The following is a 26,535-nucleotide window of genomic DNA, read 5'->3' as shown; positions in this document are numbered from 1 at the left end:
AGTTGCTATCAGTCAGGAATTGGCCCAGAAGTTGATTGAGAGCATGCCCAGTCGAATTGCAGAGGTCCTGAAAAAAGAAGGGCCAACACTGCAAATACTGACTCTTTGCATAAATGTCATGTAATTGTCAATAAAACCCTTTGAAACGTATGAAGTGCGTGTAATTATATTTCACTACATCACAGAAACAACTGAAACAAAGATCTAAAAGCAGTTTAGCAGCAAACTTTGTGAAAACTAATATTTTTGTCATTCACAAAACTTTTGGCCACGACTGTAGACTCAATAGAGCGCTTATCTTGCATTTCTTCTCCATGCTGTTGTTGGTTAAAGGACCTGTAATGATGTCACAGGTCATTGCAGATGCACCTTTCTAACCTGGGATCTGCACCATTCTCTATACAGTTCCTTTACTAGATGATGAAGGACCTGTGATGATGTCATCACAGGTTCTGTAGGTTTCTGCCCTGATAATAGGAACTCTGTACTAGAGTGAAACCGGTATTGAATGGAAATTAGGGAGTGGGGCCTTTCATCCACTGCAGGATCCCCTTCCCGACAGGCCTCATAGTAGCAGCTATGTAAATTCCTGCTCATTCTGCTGATTGACTAAGGCTACATGCACACGACCGTTGTGTGTTTTGCAGTCCGCAAAGCGCGGACAAGAATAGGACAGGTTATATTTTTTTTTGCGGACCACGGAACGGAGCAACGGATGCGGACAGCACATGGAGTTCTGTACGCATCTTTTGCAGCCCCATTGAAGTAAATGGGTCCGCATCCAGCCGTGTGCATGAGGTCTAACAGTGATTGACAGCTATCTGTATACACAGTCATAGAGGGAAGGCTGTCAATTACTGATAGCTCCACTCATTTCTGTCACCAGCTCCTCCCTCCCTGCCTTTATTGACAGAGTCAGGCACTGGCAAAGCAGCCATGGAGGGGCTGGCCATAGAAAGGAATGGAGCAATGGTGACACCCTCATTGCACTAAAGACTAATTTGCATATTAAGAAAAAGTATCATAACGCGGGATGGGAACCTCAGATCAATAAGAGAAAACAGTGTTTTAATCATAAGACCCACAGCTATGCTTCTATGCAAACAACTAGATAGGGAGGTCGCAGATGACAGATTCCCTTTAACCACTTAAGGACCACAGGTTTATACCCCCCTAAAGACCAGGCCCTTTTTTACAAATCGGCACTACACTACTTTCACCGTTTATTGCTCGGTCATGCAACTTACCACCCAAATGAATTTTACCTCCTTTTCTTCTCACTAATAGAGCTTTCATTTGGTGGTATTTCATTGCTGCTGACATTTTTACTTTTTTTGTTATTAATCGAAATTTAACGATTTTTTTGCAAAAAAATGACATTTTTCACTTTCAGTTGTAAAATTTAGCAAAAAAAACGAGATCCATATAGAAATTTTGCTCTAAATTTATAGTTCTACATGTCTTTGATAAAAAAAAAATGTTTGGGTAAAAAAAAAATGGTTTGGGTAAAAGTTATAGCGTTTACAAACTATGGTACAAAAATGTGAATTTCCGCTTTTTGAAGCAGCTCTGACTTTCTGAGCACCTGTCATGTTTCCTGAGGTTCTACAATGCCCAGACAGTACAAACACCCCACAAATGACCCCATTTCGGAAAGTACACACCCTAAGGTATTCGCTGATGGGCATAGTGAGTTCATAGAACTTTTTATTTTTTGTCACAAGTTAGCGGAAAATGATGATTTTTTTTTATTTTATTTTTTTTCCTACAAAGTCTCATATTCCACTAACTTGTGACAAAAAATAAAAACTTCTATGAACTCACTATGCCCATCACGAAATACCTTGGGGTCTCTTCTTTCCAAAATGGGGTCACTTGTGGGGTAGTTATACTGCCCTGGCATTCTAGGGGCCCAAATGTGTGGTAAGGAGTTTGAAATCAAATTCTGTAAAAAATGACCAGTGAAATCCGAAAGGTGCTCTTTGGAATATGGGCCCCTTTGCCCACCTAGGCTGCAAAAAAGTGTCACACATCTGGTATCTCTGTATTCAGGAGAAGTTGAGGAATGTGTTTTGGGGTGTCTTTTTACATATACCCATGCTGGGTGAGATAAATATCTTGGTCAAATGCCAACTTTGTATAAAAAAATGGGAAAAGTTGTCTTTTGCCAAGATATTTCTCTCACCCAGCAGGGGTATATGTAAAATGACACCCCAAAACACATTCCCCACCTTCTCCTGAGTACGGGGATACCAGATGTGTGACACTTTTTTGCAGCCTAGGTGGGCAAAGGGGCCCATATTCCAAAGAGCACCTTTCGGATTTCACAGGTCATTTTTTACAGAATTTGATTTCAAACTCCTTACCACACATTTGGGCCCCTAGAATGCCAGGGCAGTATAACTACCCCACAAGTGACCCCATTTTGGAAAGAAGAGACCCCAAGGTATTCGCTGATGGGCATAGTGAGTTCATGGAAGTTTTTATTTTTTGTCACAAGTTAGTGGAATATGAGACTTTGTATGAAAAAAAAAAAAAAAAAAAATCAGCATTTTCCACTAACTTGTGACAAAAAAATAAAAAATTCTAGGAACTTGCCATGCCCCTCACGGAATACCTTGGGGTGTCTTCTTTCCAAAATGGGGTCACTTGTGGGGTAGTTATACTGCCCTGGCATTTTCCAGGGGCCCTAATGTGTGGTAAGTAGGTAAATGACCTGTGAAATCCTAAAGGTGCTCTTTGGAATATGGGCCCCTTTGCCCACCTAGGCTGCAAAAAAGTGTCACACATGTGGTATCGCCGTATTCAGGAGAAGTTGGGGAATGTGTTTTGGGGTGTCATTTTACATATACCCTTGCTGGGTGAGAGAAATATCTTGGCAAAAGACAACTTTTACCATTTTTTTATACAAAGTTGGCATTTGACCAAGATATTTCTCTCACCCAGCATGGGTATATGTAAAATGACACCCCAAAACACATTCCCCAACTTCTCCTGAGTACGGCGATACCAGATGTGTGACACTTTATTGCAGCCTAGATGCGCAAAGGTGCCCAAATTCCTTTTAGGAGGGCATTTTTAGACATTTGGATACCAGACTTCTTCTCACGCTTTGGGGCCCCTAGAATGCCAGGGCAGTATAAATACCCCACATGTGACCCCATTTTGGAAAGAAGACACCCCAAGGTATTCAATGAGGGGCATGGCGAGTTCATAGAAATTTTTTTTTTTTGGCACAAGTTAGCGGAAATTGATATTTTTTATTTTTTTCTCACAAAGTCTCCCGTTCCGCTAACTTGGGACAAAAATTTCAATCTTTCATGGACTCAATATGCCCCTCACGGAATACCTGGGGGTGTCTTCTTTCCGAAATGGGGTCACATGTGGGGTATTTATACTGCCCTGGCATTCTAGGGGCCCTAAAGCGTGAGAAGAAGTCTGGAATATAAATGTCTAAAAAAATTTACGCATTTGGTTTCCGTGAGGGGTATGGTGAGTTCATGTGAGATTTTATTTTTTGACACAAGTTAGTGGAATATGAGACTTTGTAAGAAAAAAAAAAATAATAATTCCGCTAACTTGGGCCAAAAAAATGTCTGAATGGAGCCTTACAGAGGGGTGATCAATGACAGGGGGGGTGATCAATGACAGGGGGGGTGATCAATGACAGGGGGGTGATCAGGGAGTCTATATGGGGTGATAACCACAGTCATTGATCACGCCCGTGTAAGGCTTCATTCAGACGTCCGTATGCGTTTTGCGGATCCGATCCATCTATCAGTGCATCCGTAAAAATCATGCGGACATCTGAATGGAGCTTTACAGGGGGGTAATCAATGACAGGGGGGTGATCAGGGAGTCTATATGGGGTGATCACCACAGTCATTGATCATGCCCCTGTAAGGCTTCATTCAGACGTCCGGATGCGTTTTGCGGATCCGATCCATCTATCAGTGGATCCGTAAAAATCATGCGGACATCTGAATGGAGCTTTACAGGGGGGTGATCAATGACAGGGGGGTAATCAATGACAGGGGGGTGATCAGGGAGTCTATATGGGGTGATCACCACAGTCATTGATCACGCCCCTGTAAGGCTTCATTCAGACGTCCGGATGCGTTTTGCGGATCCGATCCATCTATCAGTGGATCCGTAAAAATCATGCGGACGTCTGAATGGAGCTTTACAGGGGGGTGATCAATGACAGGGGGGTGATCAATGACAGGGGGGTGATCAGGGAGTCTATATGGGGTGATCAGGGGCTAATAAGGGGTTAATAAGTGACGGGGGGGGGGTGTAGTGTAGTGGTGCTTGGTGCTACTTTACTGAGCTACCTGTGTCCTCTGGTGGTCGATCCAAACAAAGGGGACCACCAGAGGACCAGGTAGCAGGTATATTAGACGCTGTTATCAAAACAGCGTCTAATATACCTGTTAGGGGTTAAAAAAAACACATCTCCAGCCTGCCAGCGAACGATCGCCGCTGGCAGGCTGGAGATCAACTCTCTTACCTTCCGTTCCTGTGAGCGCGCGCGCCTGTGTGCGCGCGTTCACAGGAAATCTCGGCTCACGCGAGATGACGCCTATTGGCGTTAGCGTAGCCTGGGGGAGCCGCCGCAATGACGCCTTTCGGCGTTACAGTTGCGGGAAGTGGTTAAAACAGGATCCGATCAAAATGTAACGCTTCCCATGAAAATGTTATTCTTTGTAGCAGCTTCTGAATTTCATCAGCAACTCCAGGGTTTTCAGAGGTGAAACTCACAAATCAAGTAAACTAGGTACTATTAAAAAAAGAAGGCTAAAAAGGCCACTTCAGATACTAAATTTTCTCTGATGTTTTTTTATTTCCCTTAAAAAAGATTAAAAAAAAAATAAATAATGGCTTCCACATGCTGCATAAAATAATAATAAAAAATGAGATGAAGGGGAGCAGTAACAATTTAAAATGTAACTTTTAATGTGTCTATTCCCACACGGGAGTAAAAGACCCCTTACAAACAAAAAAATATACACACATACATACAAAAGACAGACGAGACGCCTGGAGGAGTGCGCCGCGTAAACCACTGCGCATCGATCCAGGTGTCAACCTCCCTAGGTCTATGATGGATGGTACAGGCCTATAGGAGGGGCCGTGTGATTCCTATTAACTATGAAATAGTAGGGAATCGGATGTATAAGAAGTGGAACGGTCTTACCAGTTCTTACGAGAGCCTCACTTGAATAACCATATGGAATAGGTTAATGCAGGAGAAGGTCACAGGGTGTAGGTGGATGCTCCGTCAGATGTCCAATGGTGGTAGAAACATCCACGGTATCCAAACGACTGGGTACGAGAGTACCATAGACAGTGGCATTAACTAGATCGGCAGGAGTTTCAATACCAAGCCCCTTGTCCCCTGATGACTTTTTTGGGGCCTTTTGGTATATAAGTGTATCTAAGATATGTGACAATAAAGAAATGCGTCGGGACACGTATACATATCTACATATACGCACTTTATGCGCTTACTTTCATTTCCCACGGTCCATTGAGACCTTATTGATTTAGTACCTTTACCGGCCTTGTTACTAGCCTCCTGTCCCTAGCTACCCTTGTTAGGGTTACCTAGGGCTTTCACAACAGGGCAAGGTTCCGGACGGGGCCACCCCTTGCGGGGCACGGACCCCGTGATAGGTCATTAGGGCTAGCTTAGGCCAAGCAGGGAGGTACTAGGGTTAGTTTCTCTTTGAGGCTACTCTCGTACCCAGTCGTTTGGATACCGTGGATGTTTCTACCACCATTGGACATCTGACGGAGCATCCACCTACACCCTGTGACCTTCTCCTGCATTAACCTATTCCATATGGTTATTCAAGTGAGGCTCTCGTAAGAACTGGTAAGACCGTTCCACTTCTTATACATCCGATTCCCTACTATTTCATAGTTAATAGGAATCACACGGCCCCTCCTATAGGCCTGTACCATCCATCATAGACCTAGGGAGGTTGACACCTGGATCGATGCGCAGTGGTTTACGCGGTGCACTCCTCCAGGCGTCTCGTCTGTCTTTTATATGTATGTGTGTATATTTTTTTGTTTGTAAGGGGTCTTTTACTCCCGTGTGGGAATAGACACATTAAAAGTTACATTTTAAATTGTTACTGCTCCCCTTCATCTCATTTTGCATTTCCTTCCTGAGCGGTACCCAGGCGAACTGCCCCCGCAGTCTCTTATCCTGGGAAGACATATATTATTTTCTATAAAATAATAAAAAACATTTGTGTGTCCTGTATGTCATATTCCCCTAGACTCCCAGCTAACATCTTTAAAAAGGCACCAATAACCACAGGTGCAAAAGTATGGCACTAAAAACACAAGTGCACAAAATGTCAATTTTTATGTGTAAATTGACCCAAATAATACCATTTCTCGAAAGAGCAACTGAAATTATATATATATATATATATATATATATATATATATATATATATATATATATATATATACACACACACACACACACACACACAGGGAGTGCAGAATTATTAGGCAAGTTGTATTTTTGAGGATTAATTTTATTATTGAACAACCATGTTCTCAATGAACCCAAAAAACTCATTAATATCAAAGCTGAATATTTTTGGAAGTAGTTTTTAGTTTGTTTTTAGTTTTAGCTATTTTAGGGGGATATCTGTGTGTGCAGGTGACTATTACTGTACATAATTATTAGGCAACTTAACAAAAAACAAATATATACCCATTTCAATTATTTATTTTTACCAGTGAAACCAATATTCACAAATATACATGTATATACATACATGTATATATAAATATACATGTATATATTCACAAATATACATTCACAAATATACATTTCTGACATTCAAAAACAAAACAAAAACAAATCAGTGACCAATATAGCCACCTTTCTTTGCAAGGACACTCAAAAGCCTGCCATCCATGGATTCTGTCAGTGTTTTGATCTGTTCACCATCAACATTGCGTGCAGCAGCAACCACAGCCTCCCAGACACTGTTCAGAGAGGTGTACTGTTTTCCCTCCTTGTAAATCTCACATTTGATGATGGACCACAGGTTCTCAATGGGGTTCAGATCAGGTGAACAAGGAGGCCATGTCATTAGATTTTCTTCTTTTATACCCTTTCTTGCCAGCCACGCTGTGGAGTACTTGGACGCGTGTGATGGAGCATTGTCCTGCATGAAAATCATGTTTTTCTTGAAGGATGCAGACTTCTTCCTGTACCACTGCTTGAAGAAGGTGTCTTCCAGAAACTGGCAGTAGGACTGGGAGTTGAGCTTGACTCCATCCTCAACCCGAAAAGGCCCCACAAGCTCATCTTTGATGATACCAGCCCAAACCAGTACTCCACCTCCACCTTGCTGGCATCTGAGTCGGACTGGAGCTCTCTGCCCTTTACCAATCCCATCCATCTGGCCCATCAAGACTCACTCTCATTTCATCAGTCCATAAAACCTTAGAAAAATCAGTCTTGAGATATTTCTTGGCCCAGTCTTGACGTTTCAGCTTGTGTGTCTTGTTCAGTGGTGGTAGTCTTTCAGCCTTTCTTACCTTGGCCATGTCTCTGAGTATTGCACACCTTGTGCTTTTGGGCACTCCAGTGATGTTGCAGCTCTGAAATATGGCCAAACTGGTGGCAAGTGGCATCTTGGCAGCTGCACGCTTGACTTTTCTCAGTTCATGGGCAGTTATTTTGCGCCTTGGTTTTTCCACACGCTTCTTGCGACCCTGTTGACTATTTTGAATGAAACGCTTGATTGTTCGATGATCACGCTTCAGAAGCTTTGCAATTTTAAGAGTGCTGCATCCCTCTGCAAGATATCTCACTATTTTTGACTTTTCTGAGCCTGTCAAGTCCTTCTTTTGACCCATTTTGCCAAAGGAAAGGAAGTTGCCTAATAATTATGTACACCTGATATAGGGTGTTGATGTCATTAGACCACACCCCTTCTCATTACAGAGATGCACATCACCTAATATGCTTAATTGGTAGTAGGCTTTCGAGCCTATACAGCTTGGAGTAAGACAACATGCATAAAGAGGATGATGTGGTCAAAATACTCATTTGCCTAATAATTCTGCGCACAGTGTTTATATAAAAAAAATGATAAACACTGTAGGAATGTTTGCATCATAGTTCTGATGCTGAAAAAAACCTCAAGTTAAAAGGGGTTGTCTACCTTTAGAAAGAAACCGGACAACCCCCGGGATCCACCTGAAATAAAGAACTAAGCATTACTTACTTAACAGATCCCATGCAGCCACTTCAGTACTCCTGGTCATGGTCCATTTACCTAGCTGCAGGGGTGACATCATCCCAACGACATATGAATTGCTGCAGGCAATCACTGGCCTAGGCGACTGCACCACTGAGGCCAGTAATTGGTTGCAGTGGCAATGTGCGGTTGATTCTGCTGGGTAAATAGAGCCCAGCCGGAAACCAGAGCCTTGGAGCGAGATCTGTCAGGTAAGTACTTGCCTGTTCTTTATTTCAGGCAATTCTTGGATAACCCTTTTAAAGGCATCCACCACATTTCAAAAACTGCAGTCTAGTGGACTTACCTTATTTTTGTGCTCAGAATTATTGCCCATTTTATTGGATTCACAGTATAAAAAGCAATCCATAAAACCTGACCTTTATTTAATTCAATTTAAAAGCAGAAAATCACATGTCCAGAATACAGGAACCACAGTAAAACACTTCTCTGATGCGTTTCTGACTCATATGGGCCATTAAAGGGGTTATCCAATTTTAAGAAAACCTTCCCCATATGTGCAGGGCCTCTCACCGGTAATATAGTTTCCCCGCTCCCCACACTTTCCCCGCTCATGGTCACTGCACCGCCCCTGCTGCTTCTCCCTGCACACTGATGAAAACATCCGGTGTCAGGGGGAGGGGTGGCAGCCAATAGCAGGCAGGGACGAGCCTCCCTATAGTCACCCACTATGCTCCTCCCCGCCTGCCATTGGCTACTCCCCCCGACACCGGATGTTTTCATCCATGTGCAGGGAGAAGCAGCAGCAGCGGTGCAGGGAGAAGCAGCAGCGGTGGTGCGGGGACCATCAGCAGTGCCGGGAGCGGGGTAAGTATATTATCGGTAAGGGGCCCGACACATGTGTGGGGGGGGGGGGTTTTACTGAGGTTCCTGTATTCTGTGGTTTTCTTTTAAAAATTGAAAGAAATAAAAAGGTCAAGTTTTATAGGGTGCTGGATCACTTTCTATATTATCCACTACAGTTCCACAAAGATCTGCCCACAGCAGGTCATCAAATGTATCTAGAGAAATTTGCCTCTTAAGAATTTTGGTGAATCTTTCTCTAACATTTTAAGACTGGTGTATGAAATACCAGTCTTAGTAAATCTCTTCTAGAGCTGTCCAACCAAATACTGTAAGATATTTTTGCTCACAGACAACATGCAGTCTCCATTTCCCATGACCCTCTACGATCACATTACACAAATACAACAGCACAGAATGGAGTAATGCATATTGAAATAGTTTACAGACAGCTATGATCCCAAGAGGTTTTACAGTTACTGTATTTCCCTTCTGAATTTTCTGACCTGAAATATTAATAGACGTTGTGGCTGTAGGTGGAGGAGGGCAGAAAAGGAATAACAATAAATCCTTGGATATTGGACAGATTAAAACAGGTCTCTTTTTTCCCACAGAAACCATGCCAAAAGTGAATGGAGCCTAGCTACAAAATTCTAAAAGAAATCTATTTTTTCAGTCTCATATAACCCTTTTAATAATGAATATGTAAATTAAATATGTAACTTGCCTTTTCCTAAGCTCAATCTTCAAGAACAGGACCCTCAATCAACCTGAAATATACCCCGTGAAAAAGCAAGAAGAGGCAAAAGCATTTATCAGACTTCATTGATCCAACAATATACAGGAAAATACTTTTTGAACCCCTTACAATGGCTGAGTCGTTCTCAAAGTTGAGTAAGACCCAGACATTGTGAAGGGTTAAATGTTGCATTTTCCTATGTGTTGGATCAATAAGGAAGTCTAATGGATGATAGATGCTGTTGCCCCTTCTTCTTGGATGGACTAGTAGGAGTGTGGACCATCCCATTTCGACATATGTGGACCCAGACTCTTACATACTTTTGTTAGTATTCTACTCCACTGTCAACTTCAGTTGTCAGGCACAATTCATTCACACAGAACACTTTGCTTGGTTACAGAAAGTACTGTGCAGGGGAGGATGAGGAGGCTGAGATTAGTTTGACACAAGTTGACCTTGTTCAACTTCCTATTACAGCAGAACAATGCTGGTGCCTGGAGATGCGAGTTACAAATAACCCTTTTTACTGCTCTCGGCCACCAGATAAATAACAATTGAAAACTTTCCTAACAGGGAGGTCACCATTAACCTTTTTATTGTTTAGACCTTCCCTACCTATTCTGTAGTGTCATATGTATGATGATTTTAAGGGATTGGAATGCAGTTTGTAATTTATGGGAGTATATTATACTATTTGAAAAATATACATAAAAAAAATATATATTTCATATTTAAATTCTTCATGAAAAAGAAAAAAAAAAAGAAGTGTAAGGCCTCTTTTACATGTCACTGATGACATCGGTGACAAGATGGTTAATGTTTCATTTATGAAAAGGTCAATGAAGAATCAGTGTTTGGTCCATGTGTGCATTTTCTGCCCATCCATATTCCATGGACACTAGTATGATGAAAGCTAATTTCCACAGCATCTCACACCAATGGTCCGTGAAAATCATGGATCAAACATGGTGGCATCCGTGTTGTGTCCGTAAAAATGGATCCATACACTGTAATGTGTGTGATCTGTAATCATAGGCAAAATAAGGCATGCATCCATGGTATCACCACCGACCCACTGCCCAAGAAAAAACACTGATATGTGAATAATTAACATGGCCAAGGACATCACTTTAGTGTCCTGATGCTGGTTTACACATCATTCCGTCTCTAGAATATAGTTTGGTGTAGTCCAGAAGCAAGGGATACAACATTTTTAGTCTCACTAAAACAGATTGGAGAAGAACATTAAACATTCACAAATCCTTGAACAAATGCTGAGCGACACCAACTGCGAAGCAGAGGAAAAGGCCATCCTCAGCCTCAGGGCTGTTCTTTTATCTGAATATCGTCTACAGCTCACACTGATATACTTAGCAATGGACTTACCTTCTTATTAACCTCTGAGTAGCAATGACAGACCTAGGGATCTTCAGGTCTTGACAGAAATGTGCTGCTTAGACAATAACTCATGGCTATTCAGTTATAGACTCTTGCACAAAACTCATTTTAACACAATCATCTTCTTAATTACATTAAATGATAGTTAAGCATTTCATTCCATGTTTACTGGCCTTGCGCTGGATGACAGTTCTAGAACGGATGTCAATCCAGCTATATCACATCAAAGTTATTAGATTATTAAAGCCAAGCAGGCTAATTAAAGTGTATTCAATTATTATTCCAAGCATGCCATATATTTTCTGACAAAAAACATTTATTAAGGATCCAGATCATTAAAACAATGGCTCTGCTCTTGTGGGGCATGACTGACTTCAAGCAGGTGCATTTCAGAAACTGAAGTATTGTGGCACGTCACAAGATATTTAACGGCGGCAATAGGGGACACATGACGGTAAGTAATTTTCCACATCCGTGAAATGCATAAGAAGTTTCTGGCAGACATATTGACTCCACTATATTAAAGAAGAAAACAAAAAAGACCCCGGGTGTGCCAAGAGGGAAGGGGGGGCAGTGCCCACCCAATGTAATCACAAAGGACACCCCTGAGAGATAACTCTGTACAAGCTCCTGAGTACAATGGCAGAAGAACAAAGAAAAATGGAGCTCAAAAGTACCAGATAATAAATATTCAATTTTATTGTATTATAACACGACATGATTAAAATTACAATTACATACATGTGATGCCAAGGGACAGGGTAGATGGGAGCAGGGAGAGGGAAAGAATGGCGCCACCCTGGGAGAACACACCGGTCAAGAATGTATGAAGGTCATGGGACGTGCATGGTACAGTGACCAGCCCATGAACCAAAAATATATACAGAGTAGAAGGTGAGTAAAGGACCAGCTGCAGAAAACAAACACGGGCATGAAACAAGGTGTGTTTAAGCAAGAGCTATAAAATAAAGAATGGATGTAAAGCAGCATACCACAATGGATCAAAACCAGACGTAGTAAAAACATCCAGGTCAAGAAAGACCATGGAAATGAGGTTGCAAGCAGCCAAGACTCACCTACAGAGGACCAAGAGTGAGAAAACCCAGGATGGCGCTACCCCAATGCGCCGAAATGTTGACCTTCATACATTCTTGACCAGTGTGTTCTCCCAGGGTGGTGCCGTTCTTTCCCTCTCCCTGCTCCCATCTACCCTGTCCCTTGGCATCACATGTATGTAATTGTAATTTTAATCATGTCGTGTTATAATACAATAAAATTGAACATTATCTGGTACTTTGAGCTCCATTTTTCTTTGTTCTTCTGCCACTATATTAAAGAAGTAGTACCAAGTAATAAACGTATCCCCTATCCACAAAATAAGTATTCCATTGTTGAGGGTCCAACTGCTGGAACCCCTCCCCCAAATCACAAGAATGGGGATCCCATGCGCCTATATGAAGAGAGGTAAGTTGCACAAGTTTGCTGCTGCTGCTCTATTAATTAATTTACCATGGGACTCTTGGAAATAGCCGAGCCTGTGCTATGGCAGTCTCATAGGGAATGAATGGAGCCACAGACATGCAAGACCAGCCACTTTACTCATATGGGGGCATGGGACCTCTGTTCTCATGATCAAATTCTTACCTTCTATCCTGTGGATAGAGGATACTGTTAAATTTGGAATAACCCCTTGAGGCAGAGTCACAGATATACTGTAGAGTTTCTGCAGCTCCTGTCTGCATACGGAGTGTTGGCCACTTTGTGTTCTCCAGTATGGTGCCCCCTACAACACTCAAAAGTACTGCCTGCCTCATATGAATCCAACAGAAAAACCTTTAGGATGCCATAAACCTCTTTGAGTGCTATATTAGTCTTCTGGAGTGGTTCAGGAGTGCATGCATGTTAAATATATCCCATAGTATTAAAAAAAACTATATTTTGGACAATCATTAAAACAATGGCACAAAGACCTCTATACATTGAAAAGTTTATATTGATATTAGCATTTATGAGATGTTACAGATACAATACTATCTGAACAATTGACAATACGATAGCCGTTTGCTGTCCAATTAAGATGCACTAGTTGAACCAATTCTGCCATGCTTGAGAGTCATACTTGGCAAAAGTTATCTATGGACTGGCAACTATACAAGTTGGCAAATTAAGCAAAAGGTTTTGCTCATCTCTACTAAGGCAATAACTCCTCCTCACTGGGAAAGTATAAAATACAAAAAGTATCATAGGCTAAACCAAACTGTGCAGTGTGAACAGAGTCAATGAGATTTAATTGGGTCATATGCATTAGGTGTTGACCAGGGGCATAGCTATAAGGGAAGCACTGCTTTGGGGCCCAAACTCACAAGGGGCCCCCTTTAGAGGAGGTCTAAAAGATTTTGTTGTCAGGGCCTCCTCAACAGTATTGTACAATGACATTATAGGAAACGGATGGAATGGCTGCTGGGCCTCATCTGAAATCTCGATCTTGACTAGCCACAGGAGTGGGGGGTTGTGAAGAAGTTGTTGGGGGGGGCATTCAAACGCTAGCTGTGGGGTAGAGTCAGTTCTAGTTAAGCTACTAGTGTTGAACGCTCATTTATTGTAAATAAGGGCCACCTGATTTACCCTGATGGAAGATGTTGAGGGAGAGAGGGTTCTGGCATATTACATTTCCCAGCATGGCTAATCCTTTTGTTCTTGGGTAGATAGGCGAGTGGGAGATGTGTATGGAAGCGACTTTCTCTCCCATCCCATCCCATCCCATCCCATCCACAACACAGCTGAGCATGTATGTATGTATGTATGTATGTATGTTATCTCATGTATGGTACAGCTCAAAAAGTTTTATTTTTTTCTGGTCCTTTACCAAATTCAGTTATAAGACCATTACTTAGAAAGCAAAAATATGTTATATAAACCAAACTAACAAATTACTGTAATATTATTATTACAATTACTAACCTTGTTGGGATCTTTACTCGAAGATACCTGTCCACAGCAATGGCCAGTAGTGCAAGTATGGAGCTCTGGGTCAGGATTAGCATAATGCAAGCCACCATCAGGCAGCTATAAAATTCCGTCTCCAGTCCAATACTAATTATTATGGCTAAAGGGATGACCAGCGCCCCTACAGCAATATCAGCAACAGCAAGTGACACGATGAAGAAGAAAGTGGTGTCTCGAAGTGCTTGGTTCACAATCACCGCCCAGATCACCAGTATATTTCCAAGCACAGAAATGAGGGCAATCAGCACTTCGATGACAATGTAGACAGCTAGCGAGACAGAGATGCCCATGCTGTTTCAGTGCAGAAAATGATCATTAATCCTGAACCTGAAAAATGAAGATATAATATTAAAGAAATGATAAACACACTTGTGACATTCTTAGTTTACAAAAAACTGGGAAAAAAAAATATAATTTGAAAATCTAGATATATTCAGTTAAAATGCAGTTTTATTTTCCAATGACTGTTCCAAATGCGTCTTATTGTAATCTTGGGCTAATCTAAGATCACAGGTAGGTCCCCATTTTTTGTTTTCACCTCCTAAATTTACACCAAATCATGTAAAATCTGCAACATGGTAAACCCTCAATAAAGCCAACAACATGCAAGCAAAAAACATACTAGTCCATGGGGTGCAGAACCCAAATGAAAGACTGTTCAGACAAAAAAAAATTATAAAAATCATAAGCTCAAGGTTGAGTTAGAATAAAACAAAATGTCAAACCCAAAGTATCCCCGATATGGATAGTAGTCAGGAAACTGTTTAGTAGAGACTGTAGCAACCACCCATATCTTCTACTACTCCTACTCTCGACTCAGAGCAGTCTGGCAGAACCTGCCTCTATTACACCCCAATTTAACCCTAACCTTTTTACACACTTCTTCCTTTGGCGTTTAAGGATTCATCATTGGAGATAAAGAATGGGTTCAAGGAGTCATCCATAAACTTGTCATGGTGGTAAAACCATCTACATAATATGACAAAGTGTGATAGTTTAGTATGATATTAAATGCAAGGTGACATTTTTGCCAAACCCAGCATCCCAAACCAACAGCAATGCACAATATAAAAGGCAAAGAGCAAGTTACATCTCAATACACAGAAAAAAGGCTAAGAGGCAGTTACAGTTTGCTAAAATTGATCCCTGCAGGGGCATAGTTATCACTTCTGGTGTCCAGACCATTTTTCCTGGGCACTTTTTTAGTGGAAAGTAAGTGGGTTCTCAAGAAGTAGAAGAAACAGCTTGCAGTGTAGAGAAATTGGAGAGCATTATATTGAACTCTCCTTGTGTTTCCCAGTGATGGGAAGGAACAAAGGCGTAAGATTAGGGTGCAATAGGGGTAGGTTCTAGTGTAGGACCACCCTCTTTATTGAGACAGCTTTTCTTGTCAAGTAGGGCATATTAGGTTTTCTTACGCCTTTTTCACAAGTCAGTGAAGCACAGATGTGTGCTGTTCTTGTTCTCCATGGGCAGCACATATATCCATTTTTATTATTTATTATACTCACTTATTTAACGCTGATATATTCCGCAGCGCTTTACAGACATCATTATTGCTTGCTGTCCCCAGTGGAGCTCATAATATAAGTTCCCTAGCCTTATGGATGATACATAGCGGGCACAAAACAGACACGCAAACTGACCCTTCGTGGATGAAACGCTGACTATTTTGCCCAAACGTGTATTTTTATGGATATTAGTAAAAGTTTACGGGGTTGTCCAACTTCAATGGGAGCAGCACTGCACTGACAAGCTCAGTCCACTACAAAGTTCCCAGAGCTGTCTGCTTCCAGCACTATTGCCAAACAGCTGATGAGTGGGGGTGCAGGTTGTCAGACCCCCGATGATAAGCTAGTGATGGCCTATTCTGAGTTATTGTAAGCTATCACTTATTAATAGGTGGACAACCCCTTTAAGTTTCAAATTGTACTACAGTTATTTTTTTATATTGATCCAGGAAATTGGAAGAATATTGACTAATTGGTGAACAAAAATGTTGCCCGTTTTTAATTAACAAGCTAGAATAAAATATTATTACTAGACATAGACTACTTCTGACTAGGGCAAAAATTCAGGGCACTAAGAAAAAAAATTTTTTTTTGGAGTGTAAGTTAGCTCAATGAATTCATTTGCCATTAAGGCTACATGCACACGGCCGTATGCGTTTTGCGGTCCGCAATTTGAGGATCTGCAAAAAAAAAACGGATGACATCCATATACCATCCGTTTTTTTTTGCGGATCCATTGTAACAATGCCTAAAACGGACAAGAATAGGACAGGTTATATTTTTTAAAAGGGGGTACGGAACGGACATACGGATGCGAAAAGCACACGGTGTGCTGTCCGCATTTTTTGCGGACCCATTGAAATAAATGGGTCTGCATCCTATCCGAAAAAAAAACGAAAAAAAACAAAACAAAACTAACGGACACAGAAACAAACAACGTTCGTGTGCATGTAGCCCAACATTGTATTTTCTTCAGAATATTAGAGCACATATACAAACACTTAATATTATTTTTATGGTATAGAAAACTCTGTTTTATACAAATTGCATATTTCACAAACATTTGTGATTTTTTTTCATTATTTGCTGCTCTTGTCAATTTGTTAAAAAGCACGCAGAGCTTTCAATAATTTACAACAGAAAATTGGCGTAAATTATAAGTGAAATGTACACCAGCTCATAGCTTGCATAAATTTCAATTCGCGGCTCAGGGACAGCAGAAGATACAACTAATTAATTAGGAGAAGTGCACTTCTTAAGGCTACTTTCACACTGGCGTTTCAGGACTCTCACAAGTGGCCCAAAATGGATCAGTTCAGCCCCAATGCATTCTGAATAGATAAGGATCCGTTCAGAATGCATCAGTTTGCCTCCGTTCAGCCTCCATTCCGCTCTGGAGGCGGACACCAAAACGCTGCTTGCAGCGTTTTGATGTCCGCCTGACGATGCGGAGTCAAACGGATCAGTCCTGACTTACAATGTTAGTTGCCAAATCTCACTCCAGCAGACTTTTTACTAAGACTTGCGTATGAGATGGCAGTCTTTAGTAAATGTGATGTGCCCGTATGTTTGTATAGTAGATTAGTATTTTCCTGAATATACACAAGCAACTTTTCCTATTTTTAAAGAAGTCCGACTGCATTATGGAAGTCAGATGATGAAGTGCATTTTAACTTCTCCAGTGTAATTGGGATCTATAACGCCTGCTTTGTGTTTATATCCCAGCACAAGACTCACGAGGAGTGTCTGTAGCATCAGGTCTCTGGCTCTCCTTCCCTTCCCAGCTCGATCACAGATCCAAGCCTGCCTGAAGCCCTGCTGGAAAAGCCATGCACTAAGATAGAGCATCGTTGCTCACATTACATCTACAGGGCAGGGTCCATGCATCAGATGTCAATGTGATAACGTTGGGACAAGGAACCAACAGCACAAAATGTCACGTGACTGACGGAGTGCAGGAAAATGGGGCATTAGAGATAAACAAACAATCAGACCTTGGGGGACCTGCGGAAGCAGTGGACTGAGTCTGGAGTAGAAACATCCAGAGCCACCGTGTACAGGCGTGTGCAGGAAATGGGCTACAGGTGCCGCATTCCCCAGATCAAGCCACTTTTGAACCAGAAACAGCGGCAGAACCGCCTGACCTGGGCTACAGAGAAGCAGCACTGGACTGTTGCTCAGTGGTCCAAAGTACTTTTTTCGGATGAAAGCAAATTTTGCATGTCATTCGGAATTCAAGGTGCCAGAGTCTGGAGGAAGACTGGGGAGAGGGAAATGCCAAAATGCCTGGAGTCCAGTGTCAAGTACCCACAGTCAGTGATGGTCTGGGGTGCCATGTCAGCTGCTGGTGTTGGTCCACTGTGTTTTATCAAGGGCAGGGTCAATGCAGCTAGCTATCAGGAGATTTTGGAGCACTTCATGCTTCCATCTGCTGAAAAGCTTTATGGAGATGAAGATTTCATTTTTCAGCACGACCTGGCACCTGCTCACAGTGCCAAAACCACTGGTAAATGGTTTACTGACCATGGTATTACTGTGCTCAATTGGCCTGCCAACTCTCCTGACCTGAACCCCATAGAGAATTTGTGGGATATTGGGAAGAGAAAGTTGAGAGACGCAAGACCCAACACTCTGGATGAGCTTAAGGCAGCTATCGAAGCATCCTGGGCCTCCATAACACCTCAGCAGTGCCACAGGCTGATTGCCTCCATGCCACACCGCATTGAAGCAGTCATTTCTGCAAAAGGATTCCCGACCAAGTATTGAGTGCATAACTGAACTTAATTATTTGAAGGTTGACTTTTTTTGTATTAAAAACACTTTTCTTTTATTGGTCGGATAAAATATGCAAATTTTTTGAGATAGGAATTTTGGGTTTTCATGAGCTGTATGCCAAAATCATCAATATTAATACAAGAAAAGGCTTTAACTACTTCAGTTGTGTGTAATGAATCTAAAATATATGAAAGTCTAATGTTTATCAGTACATTACAGAAAATAATGAACTTTATCACAATATGCTAATTTTTTGAGAATATCCTGTATTTAACATTACCTGTACTATATTCTACTGTGGATTTGCCGCAGAAAAATCATTGTGGGAAATCTGCAGGTGATGTGCACCATGTGCAACTGGCCTTATGGCGGCACTGCGGGTAGGATAGCTTCTTCATCTTGCAGTCTAACAACCTACACACTTAATGGCATTGGTGACCTTAGACGTGCCATCAGCCAAGACAACTCCATCAGAAACAAATTGAAGAAGATAAGAAATAATAGATACACTAAATAAAATAATGCTCATTCATTTCGTTCAAAATTGAGACTGTTCCTTTAACCTTTAGAGTACTTGGTTGAGATTTAATTAGCAAGGTATTTAGTTTAGAGGAGTTTGAGAAAGTTGCATGGTAAATATCAAGTCCAGTGAGGCCGTGCTGGGACGACAGTTTGGATGGAGGGGGACGGCAGCGTGAGGGTTAAGAGTTTTGAAAAATATGGGGGGTGGAGAGTAAGAAGGGGTGGGTTTACAGAATAGGCTATAAGAAGGGGAGGCAATCGGCGCCATTTTAGAGTAGAAATCTGGAAAGACCAAACTAACATCATACAGGCGGTGGAGATCCTTATCCAGCAGTTGCGGGTAGCGGCGGAGGCTCGGGGACCCTTGCTCCAGGGGGCGGCGGTGAGTACAGCCAGCTCACCGCCACGTACGAGATGGCCACGGCGGGTGCGCCCGCCGGCGCTCCATAGTCCAGAAGTGACCCCCAGGGCTGGCAGGGTGCCTGTGGCCAGTGCCTCCCGGCGCGGGAGGAATCCATTTGCACGGCAGGGCCCAGGTTCGGGCGGCGGATCCCTCCCCCGTCTTCAGCATGGCGAGACGAGGGCTCGGGACCAGGATCGGCGGGTGCCCCCAGTCCGGGGGAGGCCGCTCGGTGTGGGAGCGGTACGGTGTCAGTCGCGGCTGTGCGCAGGGAGACAGTGGAGGCGCACAGGCCGCAAGAGACGAGCATCCAGCATGGCAGAAGCCCCGCCCACAGGGATGCTGGGATGTCTGCGGTGACGAGTGAGGAGTCCCTGGAGAGAAGAGATGAAGATGGGGGTGCGCAAGAAGACCATCAGGAGGCAGGAACTTCGGCTGCGGGGTTCACAGCCCTCCGGCAGCCAGGTGAGGTTAATTGGGGAGCACTTAATACATGGTCAGGTTGCCCAAGGGGTATTGGTGGCTCACAAAGGGACCTGGGTAAGGGCTTGGGACAACTTTTTCTGAGTTTAGTGGGGTGGATGTCAGGGTTTGTGGTGGCAGGTGTTTTCCCGGTGCAGGCGTGGGGGACCGGGGGTGGTAGGGAACATGGTGATGCGGCAAGCAGAGTGTGCGACTGTCCGTGCAGATGCTGGCAGGGGGGGAGGGGGACAGACAAACAGTAGACGATGGAGCGCAGGTTGAGATATACGTCTGTTTTGAGGCACCGCTGGGGGCACATTTGAAGCAAGAGATGCGAGAAAGGATTTGGAGGGGAGAATACGTAGAAATATTTTCCCTGCTCCCTCTGGAGAGGTTTAATTTAGATAAGGGAAAAAAGGATGACGGGAAGAAGGAAGAGGAGGAGAAACGGAAGTGTCGATTGATCCCGCGTACATTTTCCAATTGGCTCCAGGCTTTCGCGATTTTGGCCAGTGTGATTGGGGAAAAGAAGCCGGAGTGCTGTTCGTCTTTTTTGTTACATGGATGCGATCGGTGAGGCCTTTCGGGTATACGGGGGGACGGGCTGGCTGCGTTACAATGAGCAGTTCCGGCAGAGGATGGCGGTGCGAAGTAGCATAAGATGGGATCATAAAGATATTGGGTTATGGATGCGGGTAATGGCACTGGTACGGGCAGGGCAGTCCTTTCGGAATGAGTCGGGGGGTTCAGGGCAGTCGGCATTCTCGCTGGCCTCAGCGAAAGGGCTCCGCTTCCTCTTTAATGAAGGGAATTGTAGATTTGGGGCAAAGTGTAGATTTAAGCACGAGTGTTCAGTGTGCGACGGTAATCATGGAGCCAGCAGATGTTTCAGAGGGAACAGGCAAAGAGGAGGGGAGGCAGCTGGAAAAAGGTCGGACTCCGATGTGGGTGGAAAAGATGGAGCCCTACTTAAGTAGATACCCCAATAAAGGGGTGGCCGAATTTTTGAGGGACGGGTTTACTAAGGGTTTTTCTATTCCCTCGGCGCCATTGCCGGTTGTTATGCGAAGAAAGAATCTGCGCTCGGCGGTCGAGCATCCGGAGGTGGTGTCTGACAAGTTGGCCAGGGAGGTTGCCTTGGGGCGCATGGGCGGCCCCTTTTCGGAGCTGCCTCTGGCCGATTTGAGGGTATCGCCTTTGGGGATTGTACCTAAGAAGGAGCCGAATAAATTTTGGCTCATTCACCATTTATCCTACCCGAAGGGTGCGTCGGTCAATGAGGGTATCGATCCGGAACTCTGTTCGGTGGCGTACAATTCATTTGATGCGGCTGTAGATTGGGTACGGAAGTTGGGGGTGGGGGCGTTGTTAGCAAAGACGGACATCGAGTCGTCGTTCCATCTCCTACCCGTTAATCCGGACAGTTTGCATTTGCTGGGGTGCTACTGGGATGGGGGGTACTTCGTAGACAGATGCTTACCGATGGGGTGTTCGGTGTCGTGTGCATATTTTGAAGCATTTAGTTCATTTTTGGAGTGGGTTGTTATGGACGTTTCGGGTTGCTCATCCATTATTCATTACTTGGATGATTTTCTTTGTTTGGGCCCGGCAGGGTCTAGGGTTTGTTCATTGTTACTGAGCACGTTAGAATCAGTTTTTGGGGGGTTTGGGGTGCCAATAGCAGAGGAAAAAACTGTAGGTCCTACTACGGAATTGAGTTTCCTGGGTATCGTTATTAACACGGAAAGGATGGAATGTCGGTTGCCTGAGAAGGTGCAAGATTTGCGGATGGTGGTGGAGCAGGCGAGAAGGGCAACGAAGATCAGATTGAAGGATTTGCAATCCTTGTTGGGCAAGCTCAATTTCGCATGTAGGATTATGCCAATGGGGAGAATTTTTTGTCGGCGTTTGGCGGGGGCTACGGCGGGTATTACGGCCGCGCACCACTTTGTTAGGTTGGGTAAAGAACTGAAAGGGGATCTGGCAGTTTGGGCAGAATTTTTACAGCATTTTAATGGGAGGACTTTGGTTTCGGGGGAGGCGGTGGATAATTTTGATTTTGAATTGTTTTCAGACGCGGCTGGGAGATCGGGTTTTGGGGTGTATTGTCATGGGCAATGGTGTGCGGGTAGTTGGCCGGTTTCATGGGTAGAGAGGGGATGGGTAAGGAACCTGGCGCTATTAGAGCTTTTCCCAATTGTGCTAGCAATAGTGTTGTGGGTGGGGGGGGATTGTTTTAGGGATAAAAAAGTCAGATTCCATTGTGATAATTTGGGGGTGGTCCAGGCCATTAATAACCTGACGGCGGCGTCGCCGCCCGTAGTTAGTTTGTTGCAGCATTTAGTTTTGGTTTGTTTGTCGCTGAATGCTTGGGTTGTGGCGGTACATGTGTCGGGAGTGTCTAACGGTATTGCGGATGCCCTTTCTCGTACGCAGTGGGAACGGTTTCGGCAGTTGGTGCCGGGAGCAGACGGCGAGGGGTTGGAGTGCCCGGAGTCCATGTGGGAACTGTTGGAGGTACCATAGGAAGGTTGCGGCAGGACTCAATGAGTGCCAGGACGTGGGTGGCTTACGGTAAAGCGTGGAGCGAGTGGCAGTGGTGGTGTGAGGATTTGGGTGTGCATGTGAACGAGGGAGATACACCTCTGTTATTGTTCCTGGGGCATGTTAAGGAGCGGGGCTGGTCTGTGGCGAAAATAAATAGGTGGATTGCGGGGGTTGCTTACGGTTTCAAACTAAGGGGTTTGCTGGATGCAATCAAAACTTTTTTAGTGAGACAGGTGTTGAGGGGCTGGAGGCGCAGGAAGCGGACGGAGGACAGGAGGAGGCCAGTTTCATCTGAATTGTTGTTAAAGTTAGGTATGCGAGTGGAGTTGGTTTGTCGCTCATGTTGGGAAGTGAGGCTGTTCAAGGTTGCTTTTTCCCTAGCGTTCTTTGGGGCGTTTCGGTTGGGGGAGTTGGTATGTGATAGCGTGCGGGCCGTCGGCGGTGGGTTATTGAAGGAGGACGTCGTGCTATCCGGAGACAGGTTTGTCATCAAGATCCGCAGGTCAAAAACGGATAGAGAGGGAAAAGGTAATTATGTACGGTTGTTTGAAGTTCCGGGCTGCGCCCTGTGTCCAGTGTGGTGCTTGCGGGAGTATGGCGTGAGTGGTGTGGCGGCGGCGGGTCCTTTGTTGAGGCATGAGGACGGGTCTCATCTATCACGATACCAGTTTGTGGCGGTGTTTAAGAGCTGTCTGCGCGAGCTGGGTATTGCAGCGGAAGATTTTACTGGGCACTCATTCAGGATAGGAGCTGCCACTGAGGCATGAGTGATGAAGTGATAAAAAAGATTGGGAGATGGGAATCAGTGAGGTTTAGGTCTTATGTTTGGGTGGGTTTGTTGTAAGAATTAGGCATGTTGAATGATGTGATCTTGTGTTTTTTCTTTGTTATATTTTTCAGGTGCTAGGCCCGCGTTGGTCTGGATACTCGGACACTCCTTTGTGTTTTGGGGGCGCTGAGGACGGACGTTCGCCCTGAGGGAAGACAATTAGGGCTCGATAGGGAAGTTGCGGTGGATTGGGGTGAGAGGTATGTTGTGGGAAGGGGTTATGAGGGAAGTTCACCGGTCCGCCTGGTTGGGTAGCCCCCCGGACATATTGGTGTTACATGTGGGGGGGGGAATGACTTAGGGGTTAAGCCAGTTAGAGAGCTGATCAGGGATGTGAAATTCGATTTGTTGCGCTTGTGGTCACTGTTCCCGGCCATGGTAACGGTTTGGTCTGACATTGTGCCTCGTCAGGTGTGGCGTGGGGCGAGGTCAGTGGAACGCCTTAACAAGTCAAGGATTAAGGTTAACAGGATTTTGGGGAAATTCATGGCTAGGAAGGGGGGCGGTGGCAGTGTGGCATGAGGAGCTGGAACCGGGTGTTGGGGCTTTTTGGAGGGTGGAAGGGATTGATTTGTGGTCGCTGGGACTACAAGGTGGGATCGAGAGGGCTCTTAGGTTGTGGAGGAACACGCAAGCCTGAGGGAGGTTGTCAGATTGCGCGTCGTTGGCGGTGGGAGGTCCTCGAAGTTGGTGGTATGGATACTTCGGGAGAATGGGAGGGCCTCAATGGTGGGGCTGGACTCCCATGGTTGGACAGTTGGCTTGTGTAAAAGGCATCTGTCAGTTGGTCTCAGAGCTGTTTTTTTACGGCTGGAGGCAAGATGGATGGGCCAGTTTGGGGAGTCGTGATAACGAAGTTTTGGGGCTTCGAGGACCTCCCTCGTCAGGGAATAAACAATTGTAGTTATGTTTATTTATGTTATATATTTATTAATAAACGGCTGCTGTGCCCATTAAAATCCGAACTGGTCTCAGTGTGTTATTGTTAAGTTTGGGTCAGAATGTGGTTTAAAGTGTGTGAAGGAGGCCCACGAGAGATGGACAATACCCTACTTAAGTGTTTTCATACAAAATAATAATATATACAGGTATACTGTATGTTACTTCTAGGATCCAAAACAACGCCAAGAGTGTTAGGTAATAAACAACACAAAATGTATTCTACCACTGAGGCCCTCAGCTGAGGAAGGTTCTACCACTGCTCTACAGAAATGGGCCCCTGTATAGTGCTGTCCAAAGGTTGGTGGCTATAGATACTTTATTGCTCCGATGGTACTGTGAACTACTGAAAGTTGGCACTAGGGAAGAAGATCACCAGCAGACAACCATATCAAGCCAAGAACCATATCATTGTAACCTGCTTCAGGATCATAGAACAGGATCTTGACACTGTTGGTGGGATTGCAGAACTGACCTTTGTACAGTTTCAGAGCCACAATGGTCATTTCAATAGTTTTTTTTTAGTAAATCGTCTTGAATTATAATGGATTTATTCCATTACAATACTGTCTTTACAATATTCAAGGCACTTTGTTAGACTATGTTCCTCCCAGGGGAGTAGCTATAGGGAAAGCGGCTGCCTTGGGGCCCGAACTTAGAAGGGACCCCCCAGGAGAAGGACTAAAAGATTTTGTTAGGGCCCCCCCCAACAGAATTATAAAATTACATTATCTACAGTGACACTATTAACATGACAGAGTATGTACCTGCAGAAAAAGGACGGAGTGGCTGCCAAGCCTCATATGAGAGAGTGATCTTGACTAGCCACCGGAGTGGGGGGTGCACAAGAGTAGGGTGTTGTGAAGAAGTTGCTGGGGGGGGGGGGGGGGGGGATTTAAAAAATTTGCTGTGGGGTCCAGTCATTTCTAGGTATGCCACTGGTTCCTTCTTTAATAACTAATGTAGCTCAACATTTCCTGTTATATCTGAGTGTGGCTCACAGGCTAAAGAGGTTGTGGTCCATAGATCAGGATGCGGGATATGTACAATGGGTAATGATGAGAAATGACAATGCCCATAACTTGCCAACCCACATGCCTGTTGCAGTGTATGGATTTTGAACAGATACTTGATTAACAGAAAAGACATGTTCACTTAGTAATTGACAACCACAATCAAGCAGCGGTCTCCCTCAAAAAGTGAATTGTAAGCTTGCATGACATCCAAGTGATGGACCACAAGATTGATATTGTTCTCAGTCCCAAGTGTCATTATACCATGACTAAAATATTTGGAAAGAACAGATATACACCAGATATGCTTAGCTCTGGTGCAGTCAGCTGGTACAGATTTAATAGCTTCTGCGTAAAAGGCTGTGGCCAGCCATTCAATCTTCTCACCCCCCTCCCTTCATATGACTGTGCACGTTTAGGTCATTGTCATGGCTGAAGGAAGCTGCTAGAAGGCCCCTGAAAAACAATAACCGGCTGGTATAAGAATATAATGTCTTACCACTATGGCCAGATATTATGGTACAAGTGGTCTCTCAAAATAAAATAACTGGCTCATGGCCAGACTTTTTATTTTTTTTTAGATTTAATGCTGCTGGTGAATGCAGTAATATTTTTTAATTTAATCTATTTTTGCATCTTTTATTTCAGTGATACAGAGGGCTTTATTTTTTATGTCATTCTTAGGTTAGTATTTTTGTTTCCATTTAGTGCAACTAAAATACTAAATACTTTAAATTGGGTCCCATGTCGCGTTTCTGTTATAATGAAGGTAAGGACTAGGAGCATAGGTGCACAACCTGAGGCCCAGGGCCACATGTGGCCCACAATTCCATTCTGGGCAGCCCCCCAACCATCTGGTCACAAACATGCTTGTCTGTGACTGGTGGCTGCTCACATGTATTTAACATGTTAGAGAAAACAGGAGTGGCACATGTCCGTCTCCTGGATCTCCATGTATTCCAGAATGGCGGTTTGATGACCCTTGTCTGAAGCTCCATAAAAGGAGTAACTGAAGTGTAAAGGTGGCCATGCATGCGATTATCTTAATTTTACTTTATGGGAGTAGTGAAACACTACTTTCATAAGACTACAATGTAGAGAGCCACATGCATAGTCTTTTACTTTCTGGAGTATGAACAGTGAAGAAGGGGACCCCCATTCTCCTGATACTTGAGAGTTGCTGGAAGAAGAACTGGCACCTTTCGGGTATTTATGCCATATAATTTCAATATGCCATAAATGTCTCAGATGGGAGTGGTTCAATATGAAAGTGTAACCCAGAAAAGGTTTTGTATCCTTGCTCTCGAGCCT

At 43.9% G+C, this 26,535-nt stretch overlaps 1 protein-coding gene across 1 annotated transcript in view; it reads right to left on the bottom strand.

Moving 5' to 3' along the window:
• LOC120994947 (adenosine receptor A1-like) overlaps window positions 1-26,535 on the bottom strand; it is a 163,135-nt gene that overhangs the window by 121,124 nt on the left and 15,476 nt on the right. The window contains exon 2 of the mRNA XM_040423857.1: window positions 14,182-14,553. Within this exon, the coding sequence (XP_040279791.1) occupies window positions 14,182-14,516 (335 nt within the window). The 5' untranslated portion in view covers window positions 14,517-14,553. The remainder of the gene's footprint in view (window positions 1-14,181; window positions 14,554-26,535) is intronic.

The sequence above is a fragment of the Bufo bufo genome, chromosome 3 (genome assembly GCF_905171765.1).
Source record: "Bufo bufo chromosome 3, aBufBuf1.1, whole genome shotgun sequence".
NCBI lineage: Eukaryota > Metazoa > Chordata > Amphibia > Anura > Bufonidae > Bufo > Bufo bufo.
This window is presented reverse-complemented; position numbering and strand designations above follow the sequence as displayed.